Here is an 18888-nt window from a genome sequence, read left to right on the forward strand (position 1 = left end):
TTATTTTTATAGACGGATGAATTATGTTTTATGGTGCCAATCAATATTAACGTATTTGCAAACTGCTATAATAGTAAAAAAAAGTTATGAAATGAACCCTTCTCATTCAGGGACGGATCTAGAAATTCTATATAGGCGGAGTAAAATTCCATACAAACACATTTTAAGGATTTTAGAAGGGACATTTATAATGGTATTTTTTTAAAAAAAATTTAAAATAATGATCAAAATAGCACTAATGAATTTTTTTAAGGTGGGGCATTTGCCCCTTGTAGTATCCATATACATCCGTCCCTGTTCTCAATCATCTAATGGTTCAACTCTAGCTACATTTCTTAAAGAAAATCAATAAGAAATTAATAAAAAAATTGAAAAATAAAAATAATACAACTCTCATTTTACAAAAATAGTTACATTTTTCATTTTAATCATCTTAGTTCGTTTTTCAGCCTTTTTTTCTCTTTCATATTTTAATAATTATGTTTAAAATCGATATTGTTCACAAATTTAACTACAAAATATTTTTATGAACAAGGTAGTGTATTTACAATTTAGGGAAAATGTTTAGTTGCACAATAGCTATATATCCTTTGGGCTTGTTGTCGGTGTTATGACTCATGTATTAATCTTTTTTTTAATTGGTTACTATTATTGGCAAGACAATGAGTTCAATCGTTAAGGTGAGATGTTTTATCATAATCACTTTTATAAGTTATTACTAAAAAAAGCATTGCATCCTCATATTGTGTATCCATTTTTCATATTCTATAACTACTTACAAATTCTTTGTTTAATTAATTCAAAATTCGATTATATACTTAAATTTAAACTTCTGTAAAAAAAAAAGTTTTCCACAAATAATATACGGAATCCAAGTTATTCTAATGATCTCGATTTGATGAATCAAACTAGAAAGGAATTTCTTTTCCCTTTTCAGAATCCATGGAGAGGAAGAGAAAAAAGGCAAAAACAGACGTGGAAACGTTTAATGATTCGAAAGCAAGAAACAGAAGCTACATTCTAATAAATGCTTATTTCCTAAAGAGCATCTATGATCGAGGAATTGCAAAATATGGCTACAAAAGAGGCAACTGCTGAACTTAGTTTTACAACCTAACAAGAAAAGGAGGAGAACCTAAAATATATAGATGAGACAGAGATTTGTTTTCAGCTTTTGTCTCATGAAATACAAATCTCTTCTTAACCAGCACAAAAGGTTATCACAAGCCTTACCGGTTAACGTTTGTTTCCTTGCAATAGCTGGCCCGTCAAAGTGTCCCCAGGCGTAGGCTTGATAAAAATATTCAATGCCTTCATCCTCTGCATCTCGTTGCCTGCAACAAATAGAATGTGTAGAGAGAGCCAATAAGTATCTGTAGACAACCCAAGAACTACTCACGAATCTTCAAAACGTAATAAACTAGAAAGCTAACAATGTGGGCAACACCAATAATGCACCCCAATTTATATGAGGGGGACTAAAAAGCAGATATACTTATGAGAGAGATTTGTCCATTACAAATCATTCGAGGTGCTTCTATGCTAGGGGTGGGCTGTTCAGCTCGAGCACCAGTTCATAGAAATTCATTATCAGATGTCAGCCAATGTAGAGTATTTAGCATATCTTTGACACGAGTACCAAAGTATATCGCCATCGGACATCATAAAAATGACAAAGTGATTACTTAGAGTAGCCCATAACAAGTGTATCAAGGTTATGCACTTATTTAAATGCCACTGCACAACATATTCATGGACAAATACACCATATAGCTCATGTTTCCATGTAAGCAACTACAAAACACTCAAATAATTGTCTACCTTCCTCAATTGTCAACTGGATCGCTCGTTTCTCCAACTCCACAGCATGCTTACTCAACTCTGAAGGGGGCAGATGCATGAGCGCTGGGGGAAGTCACGCCAAACAAACAGTGTTTGTCAGATAATATAGCGCATAGATTAAACATCCACCAAACACACGGAAGACAAAGACTCACTCTGAGTGTAGTCTCTTTGTTTAGCTTCGTCACATTGTTTCAGAAACTTCTGCAGATGGATGAAGCGCTCAGTTTCAATTCTTAGGAGATCATTTGTGGTCTTGAGATCAACGGTATGAGGAAGCTCTTGAGAAACCTTAGCAACTGGAGTGCTATTGCGATGCTTCCCCAGAGAATTAGGCACTGATGGGCCACTACTTGAAAAGGCCATGATTGCTTTCAGGTTATTTGGTGTAACTACTGGACCTTGATGGAGATTACCATTCTTCACTGGCTTCTGAGAAACATCTTGCAGCAACTGAGCTGCTGCGTTCTTCGCTTCTGAATAACTTGCAATCTTTTTCTCGACACTGTTATGAAGTCTTCCAACTCCAAGTTCCAGCTCAAATCTCCTACGTGCGTTCATGACATTTTCATTTGTACCACTGTAGGCTGAGTATGGGAGACCCTGGGAACTTGAGGGGCGCTCAGGTGTAAGCCTTTTATTTCCACAAACCTTAACTCTGTCACCACACGATTTCCCACCTCCAGGAAGTAAGTCTTGCTGCTTATGAATTGATCCCACATTTTCATTCTGCAAATCTCTGAGGGCCGTCTTTTTCACAGAACCAGGGAGCTGCTTATCGTGAGCAGGAGTGGGAATCCCACTACCAGCCTTTACATTTGCATTACGTTCGCTGTTGATCATCACAGAAGTCAATACAAGAAAACCTGCTTCAAAGTAGTGCCCACAAAATACCCCGACCAAAGCAACGATCTGCACCAAAATGAAGTTAGACAACATCAGCAAAAGTAAGATATTGTGCGTAAACGTAGCTTCTAGTTCATAAATTCGTATATTTCAATCCCCAAGTCCTCACATATAGTGATTCTACAAAACTCGCAAATGCTATTCGTTTAGTGACTACAAAAACCAGAAACACTAGACGTACCACCATTACCAGTACCAGATTACAGGAACGAAACACAAAATAGAGAATTAGTACATCTATTTCGACCCAACAACTTAAAGAAATTCTCCCAACATCCCACCCCAAAAAAGCACTCACTCAACAATAATTAGATAACCTTCAAATATCCACTCTGTATTATAGAGATCGGAAATGCACGAAAAAAATCCAAATTGATAATCTAATGATTCCATTCCCCTTCAAAACCTAAAAAACTTACAACTTGACTCTGACTGGCCAATTAACTAATATGTGCTCAGATAAGAAAGCCACTTAAACCTTTCTAAATTCTACAATTTATTTCGAAAATTTGCCCCCAAAAAGATGGAATTAAAAACTTCAATACAAAATCAAAACATCCAAAATAGAATAGGCAAATGCAATGCGAAAAACATCCTAGTAATTCAAAAGCTAAACCTCATCCAACTATGTTAAACCACAATTGTCGCCGGAGAAAATGAATATCCCCCCAAAACCCTACATGAATTGCAAAATTGAAAATGAGAAATATAATAATTTGAATTCTGGAGTTTTGCGGCTGAGCTTGAAAGTAACGAGATGAAGGAAAAAGGCGGCGGTAGTGATAGTAGGGAAGCGGAGGGAGACTCACCGGAGGAGTGGGTTTGCAGATCGGAAATTGCGGATGTGGGTAGGGGAGTGGGGGAGACGGCGCGAGAGGAGAGGAGGTTTTCAAAAAAGAGGGCGCTCACCTCATTTATATCACGTGTTAAATAATTTCTTATTTTTTCCATTGTTGATAAGTTCTTTTTAAATTTTTTAAAAATAAATAAAAGGATTAGATATGAAAGCTTAACTAATTATGAAGAATTTTGTGGGTGCTAATAAATGTTAGATTCAAGGGGCACAATCTATACAATATATAAAAGGAGAGTTTTGGGGGTGTTTAGGAAAATAAGAGGAATTTTAAGAATATTTAGGAAAATGACCATTTAAAATAGATATTAAATAAATTAAAAATATATGAAACATGTGATTGCGTGTTAGTTGGTTATTTAATTTCTATTTCAGATTTCAAGTAGTGCTCTATATGAATATTAGGTTGGTGGCAGCTCTTATTCATTTGTCTTTTCTGGACGTGGTATGAGTGGTAGCAGCTACACGGGAAGTAGGCGATGCGGGAATACTATTAGGGTATGCAACAAGTTTTTTTCTTTCCGACTAAATGCATGCATATCGGTTGTATATTCCATGCTATTTTGTTGTATTTTTGTTGATGATTTTGATCGATTTGGCTATCTTCTAATATATATTTATACATTATTTTTATTGACATGTGTTCGTGATTGATCTTTTGTAGTATAGATCTAAAAGTGATTTAAATGATATGTGATTTGTGTGCAATTTTTAGTTTATAAACTTATTTGGTTATATGAGTTTAGAACTTGAAATAATAATATTGTTTCTCATTCGGTATATGTGTTTTTTTTCTTTGTTTGATTTTATATTTTTTAATAATTATTTTTATTTTATATATTTATAATTTCAGATTTCATACGATACTATTTTTATGAATTTATAAAATCATTTTATAGTATAAAATAAGTTTAAATAAAAGAAAATGGGTCGTGCATTGCACGTCGGTGATACTAGTTATCGCATAAACATAGACTTTTAAATATATATATATATATATATATATTTACTGAAAGTATCAAATGGGACTAGTGATAGAACCATCTAAAACCAAAATCAAAACCGAATCTTAGCCTATAGATTTGGCTACGAACCAATTGTCCGACCATGACACCCCACTCGAACCACAAAGAAATACAACAAGACTCATTCGATCATTCAATCTATCAAGATAAGAACTCTAAAAAGTTCAGATCATAACCAATTTGCATGTTCAAGCAATCCAGAAGATTATCCACCACAAAAGCCTTGCTCGCAACACTCATAAAAGAGGGAAGTAGGAAGCAAATCATCAACCAAAGATGATTGGAAAAGATTTATAGAGAGAATGTAAGAATGAAAAAATGTACTAAAAGGTAATGATCATATACAAATGAGAGAGTTGGTGTCTTAATTGGTGGCTACTTTTTTTCTCAAAAGATGAAAATTGATGATAAAAAAAGGAAAACATACACGCTAAGATGGTTGAGAGATAATCTGCTTGACCCATAACAAGATTTGATATTTTTTTTATTTTTGAATTTTATATTCCATCACATTCTCTGCTAGGGTGGGATGATTCATTATGCCACTATTAAATATTTCAATAAGGATTGTGATTGCTGTGATTCATTGCGTTTTTGTTAATAAATAATTGCTATTATCAAGACAAGATAAATATATTCATATTTTTTATAAGGGAAAATATCATTTTATATCTCATTTATCTAGTAAGATAATCAAAATTACTAAATTATTTTTACATTGTTTTATTTTATCTATTTAACAACAAACATAAAAACTTAATATGATTTTGATCTTGATCCGTGGTATTTCAATTTACCTTATGCTATCACACCTATCAAACCTGGACTAAAAGAACTTACTTTAGATTTAGGAGACTTAAATCGCACTTCACGTTCAAATTATGTTGCGCTTATGAGATAAAAATCTTATTCTACTCATAACAAAAGTCTTTTTCTGAATTTGAAGATAAGAAAAAGTTAAAATGGACAAAGAGGGAATAAAGTCCAACTTATCTCCCCCAACCTTCTGATTTATTTATATATAAAAATTACTCCATATTGATATGTCATGTGCTCTATAAAGTCCAATTTCGCGGAAATTTTTTGAATAATGGTCAAATGTTGATTCGTCCTGAAACTCGAAAAATAGGCGAAAAAATCTTGAATTATAGTAACGTTGTTCAGATTTTTCAATGACAAAAATTTATTATTTCCTAGTACTTTATATTGTTGACGCATGTTTCAAAATTGATGTCATAATTGAGCTATATTAGAAAAATGATTAAAAAAAATATTATAGACGGTCTTGTTCCCATAGAATTGTTAATGTCACAATAGAATTGTCCGGCGTCGGCAAACATTAGTTTGATATTGTCCGTTTTAGGTCAAGCCCGCACGGATTTATTTTTGGATTATTCTCAAAAGGCTTCAAACTAAATGGGGTTGGACATGAATTATATACACCTTCCAACTTCCCTCAAATGTCCAATGTGGGATAGATTTGTACTAACAAACCTCCCCCTCAAACCGAGACCACATCGAAACACATAATGGGCTCCAACTCAAACGGATCGTCGGCACCACTCAAACATGGGTCTCGCAAATCGGACCAGACCCGACGCCAACCTGGCTCTGATACCACTTGTCAGGATTGTCGGCGTCGGCAAACATTAGTTTGATATTGTCCGCTTTGGGTCAAGCCCGCACGGATTTGTTTTTGGATTACTCTCAAAATGCCTCAAACTAATTGGAGTTGGACATGAATTATATACACCTTCCAACTTTCCTCAAATGTCCGATATGAGATAGGTTTGTACTAACAAGAATATTTCACCCAAAACTGGATCTTATTAGAAAATTACAGTAATTTTTAAAGTTAAAAGATTCACGTTATTTTTTTTCAATTTACCCTTTCTCAAAAATAAACGATCCTGTTTTTTTACCATTACACGATCATATGGAGTACTTTTTATGGATTTACTTTGCAATCCACTGGCCACATAGATGGAAAAAGCAATATGTAAAAATTGGAGTTGATTGCAATTTATCATCGTACAATGATTATTAATTTAAATATTTTATGGTAAGCAAAAACTCATCCTAAAATCATGGATTCATGTATGCGCAATGTGTGAAATATATTCTACACCCTCTTTGCAAAAAAATCATGTTCAAATTTTAATTACTTTAATCATGTACTTGCATAATTGCATAATTAACGTCAGATGGTCTAAGGTTGATGATGTGTTGAAATAATCGTGTTACTTGTTACTACATTCTACTTCAACTTGTAATTTTAATTTTTAAGTAATTAATTTATTGAAAATAAATACTACTACTATTAATTATTTGAATCATACATGACCTTAACAATTACAGATTAAATAACCAAAAAATTCAATATCCAAATATTTGATAAACCATTTCAAATACTCCACTTTACTATATAACCAAATACATTTCCATATGTAGAGAATTTAATTTAAATTTTCTATCCATATTTAGCATCAAAGAACTACAATTACAAGAAGCAAGAAATAACCAGAAAGGAAAGTGGATTGAACAATTACAATATAAGTAAGATAATTATTGTTTGACTGCGGAATTATTATTACTCCATCCGTCTCAGATAATTTGGGACACTTTGACCCGACACGGATTTTAAGAAATCTAATGGAAAGTGAGTTGAAAAAGTTGGTGGGATGTAGATCCTATTTTTAAAGTATTAGTTTTATAATAAAATGTGAGAATGAATGAGTTAGTTGAATATGAGGTCCACTACCAAAAATGGTAAAAGTGAAGTGAGACAAATTATGTGGGACGGTCCGAAATGGAATATTGGGTCGAATTATCTGGGACGGAGGGAGTAGAAGAGTTGAAAATATAATAGGAAAATAAGGTAACTTGAGTAATAAAAAAGAAAATTATTTTTGAATGCCATAATTTTGGGTTGGTTGCAATTAACCGTTTGCCCAAACAGGGAACAATTTCATCGTACAACCAATTTCGTTCACTAGCCGTTGTTTTCAAATAAATCTAGAGAGAGAAAATCAGACACGCACCGCTGTTTACGTTCTCTTCAAAAACCCTTCTCGAATTTCATCGAAACAACATTCAAGAAAGCAAAGATTCCATCTTTCTGTCAGAGAAGGGAGATTGTAATGCTCCATTAATTGATTCCTTCTCTGGGATTTCTTGTGTTGAATTTTTGTTCTTGGATTTTCTTGAATTCAAAGGCTTCTTCTTTTTTCGTCTGATTTTGTGATGTGGGGTTTGTTGTCCATCGCTCTTGAGAGTGATTATCTTTCCTCAATCCCAATTTTTTTTTATTCATTTTGAGGTTTGATTCTTTTTTTCATCAGAATTTTAGTTGGGTGCGTTTGAAGAGGACAGAAAATGGAGGGCCAAAGTGAGAATTTCCGTGGCGTGATCAGACAATCAAACAACCATGGTAATTTTGAAATTCGAAAGGGGTTTTGATTCTTTATTGATTTTCTCTCGATTAGAACCCTCTAGCATTTCTTGATGATCGATTCAATGTATTATTGTTCAAAGGGGGGATGAAGGTTACTGCTCAGGCTGGGAATAGAAGGAAGGCGTTGAGCACAATCGACAGCAATGTGATTGGAGTTCAGAAAAGGGGCGTCTTGAAAGAGTATAGAATCATAAAGCCTCAACTTTTTCTTTCCTTTCTTGTTGATATGTGAAGCCCCATTTGCTTATTTCTTCACATTTCTTGATCTTGTTTAGGAAAAATGGTGTCTTTCAGAAGAATCCCGTGGCTCCGCTTCATCGTCCAGTGACTAGGTTTGCATACATCTCCAGCTTTATTGTATTTCTCTGAAAAATCTTAATATTTGTGTTGGTTTCTTGGTGCATTTTTAGGAAGTTTGCTGCACAATTAGCTGTCAAAGAGAAGCAGGTATATGTCTTATAGGAGAAGATGTCATGTTTTCGAAATAGTTTAGCGTTTATGTTGCTTAAGAAGTGCCTATCTTGATGCAGGATGTGAAGCCATCCGTCCAACATGCTGTTGAGCATAAATCATCAGACGGCATTACCATCGAGGCAGAAGCCTCTGAGGACCATGATATGCCGATGTATGTGCAACATACGGAAGCTATGCAGGTGGAAATTGATCGAATGGTATTCATTTCGTGTTGTTTTGCTATTTTCCTAAAGGGTTGCATAAATCTGTCTGTTGAGTGTGAATTTGTGCTTCTTAGGATGATGAAGTTGAGATGGAAGACCTTGACTTGGATGAGCCGATTGTGGATATAGATGATTGTGATAAGAAGAATCCACTTGCAGTTACCGAGTATATTGATGACATATATGCATATTACAAAAAGACAGAGGTTAAAACCTTTCTTCTACTTGTGTTTCTAATCTTGCTTCATGGGTTCAGTGTGAAAGAGGGCCTTGATTCACCACGAGAGTCGATTTCTTCGTGTTCATATCAGTTTGTTTGAGCTTTATGTTTTGTCGCAGAGCTCAAGCTGTGTCCCATCAAACTACATGGCTCAACAGTTTGATATCAACGATAGAATGAGGGGAATTCTCATTGACTGGCTGATCGAGGTAAACTGAACGAATGCACCAGAATATCCAAAAACCGAGCAGCTGCTGACATTGTATATGTTATGCAGGTGCATTACAAGTTCGAGCTGATGGATGAGACGTTGTATCTAACTGTGAATCTCATCGATAGATTCTTGGCAATCCAGTCCGTGGAGAGGAAAAGATTGCAGCTTGTTGGAATAACCGCTTTGCTCCTAGCCTGCAAGTACGAGGAAGTCTCTGTTCCTGTTGTGCGAGACCTTGTTTTGATATCCGACAACGTCTACTCGAGAAAAGAAGTGCTAAACATGGTAATCCACGAATTGTGTTTCTAATCCGCACGAGACAATGTGACATTTGCTGATTTCAACTGTTTCTTTCCTCTGCAGGAGAAGTCGATAGTCAATACCTTACAGTTCAATATGTCGCTTCCAACTCCATACGTGTTCATGAGGCGCTTCCTCAAAGCTGCTCAGTCCGACAAGAAGGTTTGTCGATTATGCATTTTTAAGCAAACAAAACACACAAGAAGGTTTGTAGAATTGATGTTATTTGACTGATGATGGGATTGTTTGTTTGTTTCCCTTAGTTGGAGCTTGTGTCCTTCTACATACTCGAACTCTCCCTCGTTCAGTATGAGATGCTGCGTTTCCCACCATCCCTCCTCGCGTCTGCTGCGATCTTCACAGCCCAATGCACACTCACTCAATGTGAAACGTGGAGCAGGACGTGTGGGAAGCATACTAGCTACAGCAAAGATGAACTCATGTTAGTAGGCAGTCGAAACTGAGCACAGACGACGAGAGAGTCATTCTGATTCATCAAACACATTGTTGATTAATCCAACTGTTTTGTTTTTTGCAGGGAATGTGCAAGATTGATGGTGACTCTCCATCAGAATGCAGGAAACGGGAAGCTTACCGGTGTCTACAAGAAGTACTCGACTTCCAAATACGGCTATGCTGCTAAAATCAAGGCTGCTGTCTTCCTCAAAGAAGCAAAATGATGACACAGAAAGGGAATATACACACAATAAGATGGTTGAGTGATAAATCTGCTTGGCCTTCTACAAGATTTGCTATTTTTCTTGATTTTTATTTGCTATTTTTACTTCCATCATGTTCTTTGTGATGGTGGGCTTTTCACTCATGATCCATTGTGTTCTTTGTAATGTCTGAATTTATATAATATCTCATTGAAGGAAAGTGATTGTTTGCTTATATATATTTCTTCATTGTGATTTATGTTCATAAATCCCTCCAAAGTACTAGTAACATTTTTATCTTAATATGAAAACACCAAATTTCACATCATGATATTTTGTGTAGTTACAATTTTTGCTGATTTCAGTCACAAGTTAGTTAAATTTTGTAGATATAATTGGTTGAACAATTGTGTAGTTTGATTTTGATATTATGAGACAGCACACTTCAATCTGATGTGGCGGATTGTGATGTCCAGATATAATCTTTACTACATAACAAACCATTCAAAATCACCAATTTTGTTTGATTCAAAGAAAACGAAATCACCAAATGTTGTTGAATTACTCATTTTTTCTTCTATAATAATGTCACCTTTTATTGTTATGTAGAAGTATTCCTAATTATTTTGTTCATAAATACAAACATTTATTTGGTTTGCGTTTTTTATTTTATATTTTGTATTTTATACTATTATTTTTCTATAGGAATTCTTTCGGCTGATTTTGAAAAACAAAAATAACTTCAAAAAAATTTAATCTTTATTAATTCGTAAAAGTAGTAATTAATAGATTTAATTATTAAAACTATTTATTTTGTTTCAGTAAATATTATAATATCGAATAAAACAAAAAATATGATTGCTTTGTTTGGCGAAATGCCACGTATCATATGTGTTTGCTTCCAGGATTCCAATTTCACATTTCTCCACGAAATTTTAATGGATATTACAGCATTACATCAACCTCCGAAAATATCCAATTCCATCTTAACGGATTTCTCTGCCAGCCTCTGCTATCCTTAATCAAGAAATTTCTTACACACAAAGTTGGATTCGGTGGTTGTTTTATTTGGAAAATCTTGAGCAGATGAGGTGCTCCCTCACTGAAAGAGACGGTTTTTTAGGATTTGATTCCAGGTACCTGTAAAAAAATCTCTCTTTTCTATTCATTTTAATTATTTACACTATATCATGAGGTGTTTGTTTATCTCCAGAGAATCTTGCTAGATATTGTCGGATTTCTTGCTACAGGGACGGATGGAAGCTTTATTAATTTTTATAAAGTTTGGATTTTTAGATATTTTTTCGGTGTAATGAACATGTGGTCATTGTGGTCTTGCAACTTGTTGGGGAATGGATATTTGCAATTTCTGAGGTGGGGTTTCAATATTTTGGATTCTGATCATTTCTGGGCTTATCCCAAATTGTGACTAGTATTTGTTGTTATTTGAGGATTTTCAAGGCTGATTTTTCTTTTGGTATGATAGTGATTGTGGTTTATTGTGTGATGTTTTCAGCAACTTTTGCCAACTATTTAAATTCTAGTTCCTCTTATTGAATCTCCAACAAAACATCTATATTCAATCCAAATTTTCTATCTTAACCTGCTATTTGGGCATTTGGTGTGTAGTTCTTGACCTTTTAGAAGCTCCTGAGAAGGTACTTACTGCATTTTATTGTTTGTCGGTTGTTTTTTCGCAGCAATAGCCTGTTGACGTATTGGTAGACAATCGAAGGGGTTTCGAAACCTTAAGCTGTATGATGGCATAGTGTCATAAGTATAATTTACCGTGTATCAATGCTGAGATGCTAGCTAGTTTTTTTCCCTTTTTTGGAGTTTGTTTTCTTTTATTTCCTTCCCTATTTGGGATCAAATTAATAGTATTTGGATATTTAGATAGTTTTCGCTTGGATAAGACGTGGCTGCAAGTTTTATGTAACATTATATATAAAGGGATCATTGTGCTTAAGGCTTCCCTTTTTTCGATTGACATTGTTGGGATTTTCTAGATTAGTTGGATCAGATCATTGATAAGTTTTACATGTCCTGTTAAGTAGATTGTGAACAGGATCAAGCATAAGTAGATTGTGAATTCTTTCTAGTATGTCTTCTTGGTGTATGTGATACTTTATTAAGTAAAAGTTTGATCCTTTACTTGATGCATTTCGACGTGGTTGATTTACAGAGAAAACACAGAGTGAATTATGGAGAAGCAGAAGAAGTTCCTTACTGTAGCACCGTTTGAGTGTGCTTGGAATGACAACTTCAGGTTTAGAGAAGCCGGTAGAGGCTGTGTTGCTTTTGATGCCTTCGCACACAATGATGTCACAGTCGTCTTCCGAGAAAAAACAGGCAGTCAGCATTACCATTACAAAAGGGATAATAGCCCACATTACACGGTGATTATAGGAAGCCACAGAAACAAAAGGTTGAACATCGAGGTTGATGGGAAGACGGTTGTGGATGTCGCTGGTGTCGATCTTTACTGTTCATCGGCATTTCAGAGTTACTGGATCAGTATTTATGATGGCCTCATAAGCATTGGTAAGGGCAGGTACCCTTTCCAAAATCTCGTCTTTCAGTGGCTGGACTCGAACCCCAATTGCAGCGTTCAGTATGTTGGGCTTAGCAGTTGGGACAGACACGTGGGGTACCGGAATATTAATGTATTGCCTCTAAAGCAGAACCATATATCCTTATGGAAGCACGTGGATTGTGGTGAATATGATGGCATGGAAGATGCCGATGAGGAGTCGGAAGAGGAGATTGGCGACTATGAGAATTGGGGCCTTGAAAAATTTCTGGAGAGCTGGGAAGTATCCGATGTTTTCTTCATAGTCGGGCAAGAGGAAAAGGCCGTTCCAGCTCATAAGGTCATATTGGCTGCATCTGGGAGTTTCGGTTTTAGTGCAACGGGAGAAGATATTATCCATCTTGAAGATGTTTCCTATCCTACACTCCGTGCACTGCTCGAGTACATCTACACGGGCAACACTGAGGTAAGTTGCACTTTTATAAGTTACTCATTGTATGTCGTCATCAAATCGTTCAGCAAAAAATGAATAATAACATATTTTTGTCCTGATGTAGGTTCCGGAATCACGTCTCAGTTCTTTGAGAACCCTGAGCTTACGGTTTGAAGTAAGTGCATTGGCAAAGCAGTGCGATGAATTGATGGAGCGGTTCAAACTTAACAAGAAACTTTTTGACTCTGGAAAAAGTGTAGAGATATCGTACCCGAGCTCTCGGCTCAGTTGCCCCGCGGTGTTCCTGAACAAAATACCCATTGATATTAAACGTCTCAATAGCTTTCTTTCAACCAGTGAGTACAGCGATGTGGAAATCTATGTCGAAGGCCATGATCTAGTCGCACGGTCGCATCGAATCATCCTAGGCTTGTGGAGTGCCCCTTTTACAAAGGTAGGACAATATCTGGATCCTGGGATGAGACGCAACGCTTGTATTAATATTCATTTTATTGCAAGTGCAGATGTTCACAAATGGAATGAACGAAAGTGTTTCATCGAAGATTTGCTTGAAGGACGTCTACTTCGATGCGTTCATGACTATGCTCCAATTCATGTACAGTGGAGAAATCAGCGGGCACGACGACGTGGACACTGATGTGTTGCTACTACAGCTTCTTTTGTTAGCGGATCAATTTGGGGTTTCTCTTCTTCATCAGGAATGTTGCAAAAGGCTTCTAGAGCACCTCTCCGAGGTAATACAGTAACCGTTGCCTTATTATGTTCTGTTTATCGTGTATTAATTTCTCACTGAAGTAAAGCCTGTTAATCGGGCGAGCAGATCTGAGAAAATGGCGGAGTATTGGGCTTGTGAACACGAAAGCTGAGAAAATTTATGAATATTGATGTCTCTCATCTATATATTACAGGCAGGCATGGAATTCTAGTGGAAGAAGATCATTCTACGAGTTTTTGTATTATGCCAAGTTTAATGGACGAGGAAGCGGACAATTTTGGCATTGTTGTTCGTGTGGCTGACTTTCGAACTTTGTTGCAGGACTCAGTGTGCCATGTTCTGCTAGTCGTTTCGTCTGTTCCTTCATGTAAAGTAATTGAAGAAACATGTCAGAGGACATTCGCGACGCATTTTGATTATTGTACAACCGCAAGCATCGACTTTGTCATGTTAGACGAAGCAACGTTTGGGAACATTCTTCAGGTGAATCTTATATCGATTGCATATAGGGTCGTCCAAGATACACGTTCCTATGCATTCATGTGCAATATGATCATTTTTTATTCGATATGGCATTTTAGTTAAATAGGAGCAATTTTTATTATTTGTGACACTATCTCATGTCAAAAATTGTTTCTTGCAGCATCCAGATTTGACAGTAACTTCCGAAGAACGAGTGCTCAATGCAGTCTTGCTTTGGTGTTGCGAAGCAGAGGAGTTGTTCGGATGGGAGAGCGTAGACGAGATGATGCTGAACTTATCACCTGAGCTTGTTTTTGGTGAAAGACTCAACTTCCTAGAAGAGTTTCTAGATTTCGTGCGGTTCCCTCTGCTTCCGTACTCGATCCTTCAAAAGGCACGTGCTAGATCTCTGTGCTTATCTGAGTTATAACAAACTTTACTAGAACAACTGGTTTCTAATTGTCAAACTTTTCGTTGATTTTAGCTGGAGAGAAGCAACATTAGCGCGCAAATTCCTAGATTCAGTGAATTGGTAGGCTCCAATAGTCCCTCGCCTGAGTTCATTTTCGAGTAGCTACTTTTATCTAACTTGGATCTTTCACAGGTGAAAGAAGCCGTTACATTTTTGGAGTGCGGATCCTCCGGGCACGACCAGATGTAAGCTCCCCTTCTCGTTTTCTGTTGTTTTTTATGGACATTTAAACCAAAGTTTACCAGCCATATACCGATGCTGTCGCTGTTCCACTTTCAACAGTAAATTCCAGCACAGAAGATCAAGTTTTAAGGAGCTACAGTACATATGCAATGGCGATAGCAATGGGGTGCTGTATTTTTCTGGCACGTCGTATGGGGAGCATCGGTGGGTGAATCCCGTTTTATCAAAGGTGAAACACATAACCTTCTGCATATATTCTCCTTCTGCAGAGGCATGTGTATTCATTACCGTGTAATCTTTATGTGTCACAGAGAGTAACGATCACCGCAAGCAGTCCACTCTCGAGATTTACCGATCCAAAGGTCTTGGTTTCGAGGAGTTACCAGGTGAGTAGATATTTTTTAGTCGGGGACCCTTGTGTGAGACAGTCTCGTGGATCGAGCTGTAACACAATACCTATACCTGGATGGATACCGAGTATAGTATTGTGTTACAGACTTGACTCGTGAGACGGTCTAACACAATGTTCTATGTTTCTTGGTTTAGAACCAAAGTTAAACGAACTTGATTCACGATAGGGAACATCGTTCGCTGGTCCCCGGATGGAGGACGGGAGAAACACCGCCTGGTGGATGGTCGACCTCGGCAACGGTCATCAGGTGCGATTGCTATTGTCCGCACGCACAATGTTGATTCTCACTCAACGGCAATCTAGGGGGGGGGGGGACTCATTTCCTCAGTTGATGTGAAACCATTACTCATGTTTGGTTTGACGGATTCGATAAAGATTGAGGCTCATGAATAATGCTCGATTGGGTAGATATGACCGAGAACTTAATCTCCCACATAGGATTAGACTTGGCTTATGTGTCTTGGTCTTCCCGTGACAAAATTAACCTCGGAAAATCTTACAGTAATAGGTTAATCTTGAGCAACAGAACACCCTTATGCATGATTTTCGTATTTGAATAAATACATGATCAAAAGTGGATTAGTCTATATTATTTATACGAGTCAAAGCTATAGCCGAAAGTAATCGCATAATTCGCTGTTATCCTCAGTTGATGTGCAACCATTACACAATGAGGCAGGATGGTTCAAGGGCTTTCATCAGGAACTGGAGTTTTCAGGTACGGATTTCTTCGCCTAAACTGATTGATTGGGGTTGATCGACTAAAATGGAGATGAACGACGCGTTGCAGGGTTCCATGGATGGGAGCAGTTGGACGAACTTGCGAGTGCACGAGAAAGATGAAACCATATGCAAGCCCGGCCAGTTTGCATCGTGGCCCGTTGCTGGGCCGAATGCTCTTCTTCCCTTCCGATACTTCCGAGTGGTGTTGACGGCTCCGACCACCGACGCTGCCAACCCTTGGATCCTCTGCATTTGCTTCTTGGAGCTTTACGGTTACTTCCGTTAAACCACTTTGTGTAAAAGGAATTTTGGTAGGGCTTGTTTGGCCCTCTGCACTATGAAGCATGTAATATTTTGGCAGACATTTTGAGTAGTTTTTTTCTTGCCTCGTTGCACTTTTTTCCCCTTTTTCCTGATTTTTTTATATTTTTTTATCAGAATAAATAAACTTTTAACAACAATTATCGAGTTAATTGTTGAACTATATATTTTGCCATTTTGAACTCTGATATGGAAAGTACAAAAATATCGCATTTTGCCATTTAAGTGTCTGTGATTTAAAGTTCTAAATTTTTTTATTTTCACATCTTCACTAGTCATTTACTCGTATTTCATCATTTAGGTAAAAACACAATCTTATTTAAGTTGGACCAAAATACAATAATCTTATTTATAATTAATTATCTTGATACTGTTATACCATAGTAGTTCGACTACGTTTTGCATTATGGAAAAGAAGTGACAAAGACAAAGAAAACTCGAAATGGAGCCTGTAACTCAGACAAGATCCGTAATAGCTTTGGCCCTGGCCCTGGCCCTGAGCGCATACTTCTGCGTCTTCCCGGTAGAAGTCTTCGGCAGATCCTCGAAAACCACTGTCCGTGGAACCTTGTAGTGAGGCAACCTCTCGCGGCAGTAGGTCATGATCTCCTCCTCGGTTGCAGCATGACCCTCCTTGAGTTTCAAAAACGCACAAGGCGTCTCGCCCAAATCCTCATCCGGCCTTCCCACGACAGCAGCCTCAAACACGGCCGGATGGCTAAAGATGACCGCCTCCACCTCTATCGAGCTTATATTCTCCCCTCCAGACACGATTACATCTATGGACCGATCTTTCACCTCTATGTACCCATCGGGATACATAACGCCCCAGTCTCCCGTACGAAACCAACCCCCTCGAAACGCTTCTTCAGTCGCCTTAATGTCGTTATAGTAACCACTCATCACCGTATTCCCTCTAAACATCACTTCACCCATCGCCTTCCCATCCCGAGCCACACTCTGCATAGTGACAGGGTCCTTCACATCGACATTTTCCATCCCGAGATGCTGCACTCCCTGTCGCGCCCTGAGTTTCGCCCGCGCCTCAAGAGGCAGGGCGTCCCACTCTGGCTGCCACGCGCATATGGTCCCTGGCCCGTAGGTCTCTGTGAGGCCATACGCGTGTGTGATGTCGAACCCTTGCTCCTCCATCTCAGATAGCACCCGGGGATGCGGTGGTGCGCCACCTGTCATCACGGCCACCCTCCCCGGGAGAGGCCTTCTTTCACTAGCACCAGCATTGCTGATCATGTTCAAGATGGTGGGAGCACCTCCCATATGTGTCACTCTGTGATTGGCCACACTGTCGAATATTCCCTCAGCTGTCACATTCCTTAGACATATATTGGTGCCACCTTGGGCCGCGACGGCCCAAGCCTGGCACCATCCATTGCAGTGGACCATGGGTACAGTCCACAGATACACAGGCATGGATTTCATCTCGGTGAGCAGAATCGAAGACAATGAGTTGAGATACGCGCCTCTGTGGCTATACACAACGCATTTGGGGGTCGAGGTCGTGCCAGAGGTGTAGCAGAGAGATATAGGGTCACACTCGTCATCCGGCCTTACTACCACAAACTCATCTTCATTCTCCGATTCCGCTAGTAACGAATCGTATGTTGTCATGCCAGAAACGGAATCATGAGGGTCTGGGATCAAGATTAGGCAGGGCAACCGGATGGCCTTCTCGGACATGATCTTTAACACGCCATTGGCAATGTCGAGAAACTGGTAGTCCACGAAGACGATCTTGGGTTGGGAACGTGTGAGTAACGCGGCCACCATGGCGGAATCATGGTGTGTGTTTAGGATGGAGAGGATTGCTCCAGCCATTGGAACAGCAAAATGTAGCTCATAAGTTTCTGGGATGTTTGGAGCCAAGCAAGCAACCTAGTTACACCATATACTATGTTGTTATATATTGTTGAAAATTCTAGAAAAATGAAAGCAATAGATATGTAATTACAAAAAATGTCCAGAAATTAGTCATGTCTATAAATTACTTAACATTCGTCAAATTCTGATTTTGCATGAGATTATTTTAGATAGCGATACAGCATTGTGTTATAGTCTAGCAATGAATACAACTTCAAGCAAAATAAAAAGGTAGTAGTGGATATGTAGCAAAATCTCCATAAATTACCCATGAATAATCATTTACTAGGAGTATATTTTTATGATCAAGCTAGACAAGGTCGAATATAGAAATTAAATGGGAAAGAGTTGCGAGGAGTCTGACTTTATGCCGAAGTTTTACCGAAGTTTCAGTATGGAACATTTCCAATACTATTATACCGTACCATTTCATTTATCTTTATGCCGAACAATACTATTGTATATCAGAATACCGTTATATCGTACCATTTTACTTAAGTATTAGTCGGTATATATATTGTGTAACGTTATATACCAAAGTATATCGGTGTGTTATATCTAATAAACTATAGCTAGAGTTGGGGA

General features: G+C 37.6%; 3 protein-coding genes and 1 pseudogene across 5 annotated transcripts; 2 read left to right on the forward strand and 2 right to left on the reverse strand.

Annotated features, from left to right (window-relative positions):
* Positions 1 to 957: 957 nt before the first annotated feature.
* LOC125219166 (uncharacterized) lies at positions 958 to 3652 on the reverse strand. Of its 2 annotated transcripts, XM_089056507.1 has the most exons (5): positions 3558 to 3630; positions 3365 to 3424; positions 1998 to 2754; positions 1822 to 1905; positions 958 to 1334 (listed from the first exon to the last, which is right to left on the reverse strand). In XM_089056507.1, exons 3-5 carry the CDS (start codon positions 2683 to 2685, stop codon positions 1237 to 1239), a joined length of 870 nt encoding a protein of 289 aa, XP_088912633.1. In that variant the 5' UTR covers positions 2686 to 2754; positions 3365 to 3424; positions 3558 to 3630; the 3' UTR covers positions 958 to 1236. The 2 variants fall into 2 exon arrangements, with proteins under 2 accessions (XP_088912633.1, XP_047977020.1); XM_048121063.2 differs by lacking the exon at positions 3365 to 3424 and having other exon boundaries at positions 3558 to 3652.
* Positions 3653 to 7617: 3965 nt separating this feature from the next.
* On the forward strand, positions 7618 to 10385 carry LOC125219560 (cyclin-B2-3-like). Its single transcript, XM_048121572.2, has 12 exons — positions 7618 to 7763; positions 7968 to 8056; positions 8161 to 8260; positions 8356 to 8412; positions 8491 to 8527; positions 8611 to 8751; positions 8832 to 8963; positions 9097 to 9186; positions 9255 to 9476; positions 9555 to 9653; positions 9755 to 9933; positions 10030 to 10385. The coding sequence occupies exons 2-12, from the start codon at positions 8002 to 8004 to the stop codon at positions 10169 to 10171; spliced, it is 1254 nt and encodes a 417-aa protein (XP_047977529.2). The 5' UTR covers positions 7618 to 7763; positions 7968 to 8001; the 3' UTR covers positions 10172 to 10385.
* Positions 10386 to 11105: 720 nt separating this feature from the next.
* On the forward strand, positions 11106 to 16499 carry LOC125219559 (BTB/POZ domain-containing protein). 2 transcript variants are annotated; one of them, XM_048121570.2, is made up of 13 exons: positions 11106 to 11286; positions 12336 to 13149; positions 13241 to 13570; positions 13641 to 13871; positions 14174 to 14335; positions 14496 to 14708; positions 14799 to 14846; positions 14919 to 14971; positions 15069 to 15198; positions 15281 to 15355; positions 15548 to 15628; positions 16031 to 16099; positions 16172 to 16499. In XM_048121570.2, exons 2-13 carry the CDS (start codon positions 12355 to 12357, stop codon positions 16388 to 16390), a joined length of 2406 nt encoding a protein of 801 aa, XP_047977527.1. In that variant the 5' UTR covers positions 11106 to 11286; positions 12336 to 12354; the 3' UTR covers positions 16391 to 16499. The 2 variants fall into 2 exon arrangements, with proteins under 2 accessions (XP_047977527.1, XP_047977528.1); XM_048121571.2 differs by lacking the exon at positions 11106 to 11286 and adding an exon at positions 11631 to 11808.
* Positions 16500 to 16801: 302 nt separating this feature from the next.
* Positions 16802 to 18262, reverse strand: LOC125217636 (butanoate--CoA ligase AAE1 pseudogene; annotated as a pseudogene).
* Positions 18263 to 18888: the final 626 nt, after the last annotated feature.

The sequence above is a fragment of the Salvia hispanica genome, chromosome 1 (assembly GCF_029641045.1).
Source record: "Salvia hispanica isolate PSC_SH4W2 chromosome 1, Shi_PSC_v1, whole genome shotgun sequence".
Taxonomy (NCBI): domain Eukaryota; kingdom Viridiplantae; phylum Streptophyta; class Magnoliopsida; order Lamiales; family Lamiaceae; genus Salvia; species Salvia hispanica.

What these genes read in the sequence shown, in the direction of transcription:
- LOC125219166 (XM_048121063.2), bottom strand. Translation starts at nt 2,685, where the DNA reads ATGATCAACAGCGAACGTAATGCAAATGTAAAGGCTGGTAGTGGGATT. An exon ending in ACAAAGAGACTACACTCAGA is followed by an intron (nt 1,906 to 1,997) that starts GTGAGTCTTTGT and finishes GACTTCCCCCAG; the next exon opens with CGCTCATGCATCTGCCCCCT. An exon ending in CCAGTTGACAATTGAGGAAG is followed by an intron (nt 1,335 to 1,821) that starts GTAGACAATTAT and finishes TATTTGTTGCAG; the next exon opens with GCAACGAGATGCAGAGGATG.
- LOC125219560 (XM_048121572.2), top strand. Translation starts at nt 8,002, where the DNA reads ATGGAGGGCCAAAGTGAGAATTTCCGTGGCGTGATCAGACAATCAAAC. An exon ending in CATATTACAAAAAGACAGAG is followed by an intron (nt 8,964 to 9,096) that starts GTTAAAACCTTT and finishes GTTTTGTCGCAG; the next exon opens with AGCTCAAGCTGTGTCCCATC. An exon ending in TACAGCAAAGATGAACTCAT is followed by an intron (nt 9,934 to 10,029) that starts GTTAGTAGGCAG and finishes TGTTTTTTGCAG; the next exon opens with GGAATGTGCAAGATTGATGG.
- LOC125219559 (XM_048121570.2), top strand. Translation starts at nt 12,355, where the DNA reads ATGGAGAAGCAGAAGAAGTTCCTTACTGTAGCACCGTTTGAGTGTGCT. An exon ending in TGGTTTCGAGGAGTTACCAG is followed by an intron (nt 15,356 to 15,547) that starts GTGAGTAGATAT and finishes GATTCACGATAG; the next exon opens with GGAACATCGTTCGCTGGTCC. An exon ending in ACCTCGGCAACGGTCATCAG is followed by an intron (nt 15,629 to 16,030) that starts GTGCGATTGCTA and finishes TGTTATCCTCAG; the next exon opens with TTGATGTGCAACCATTACAC.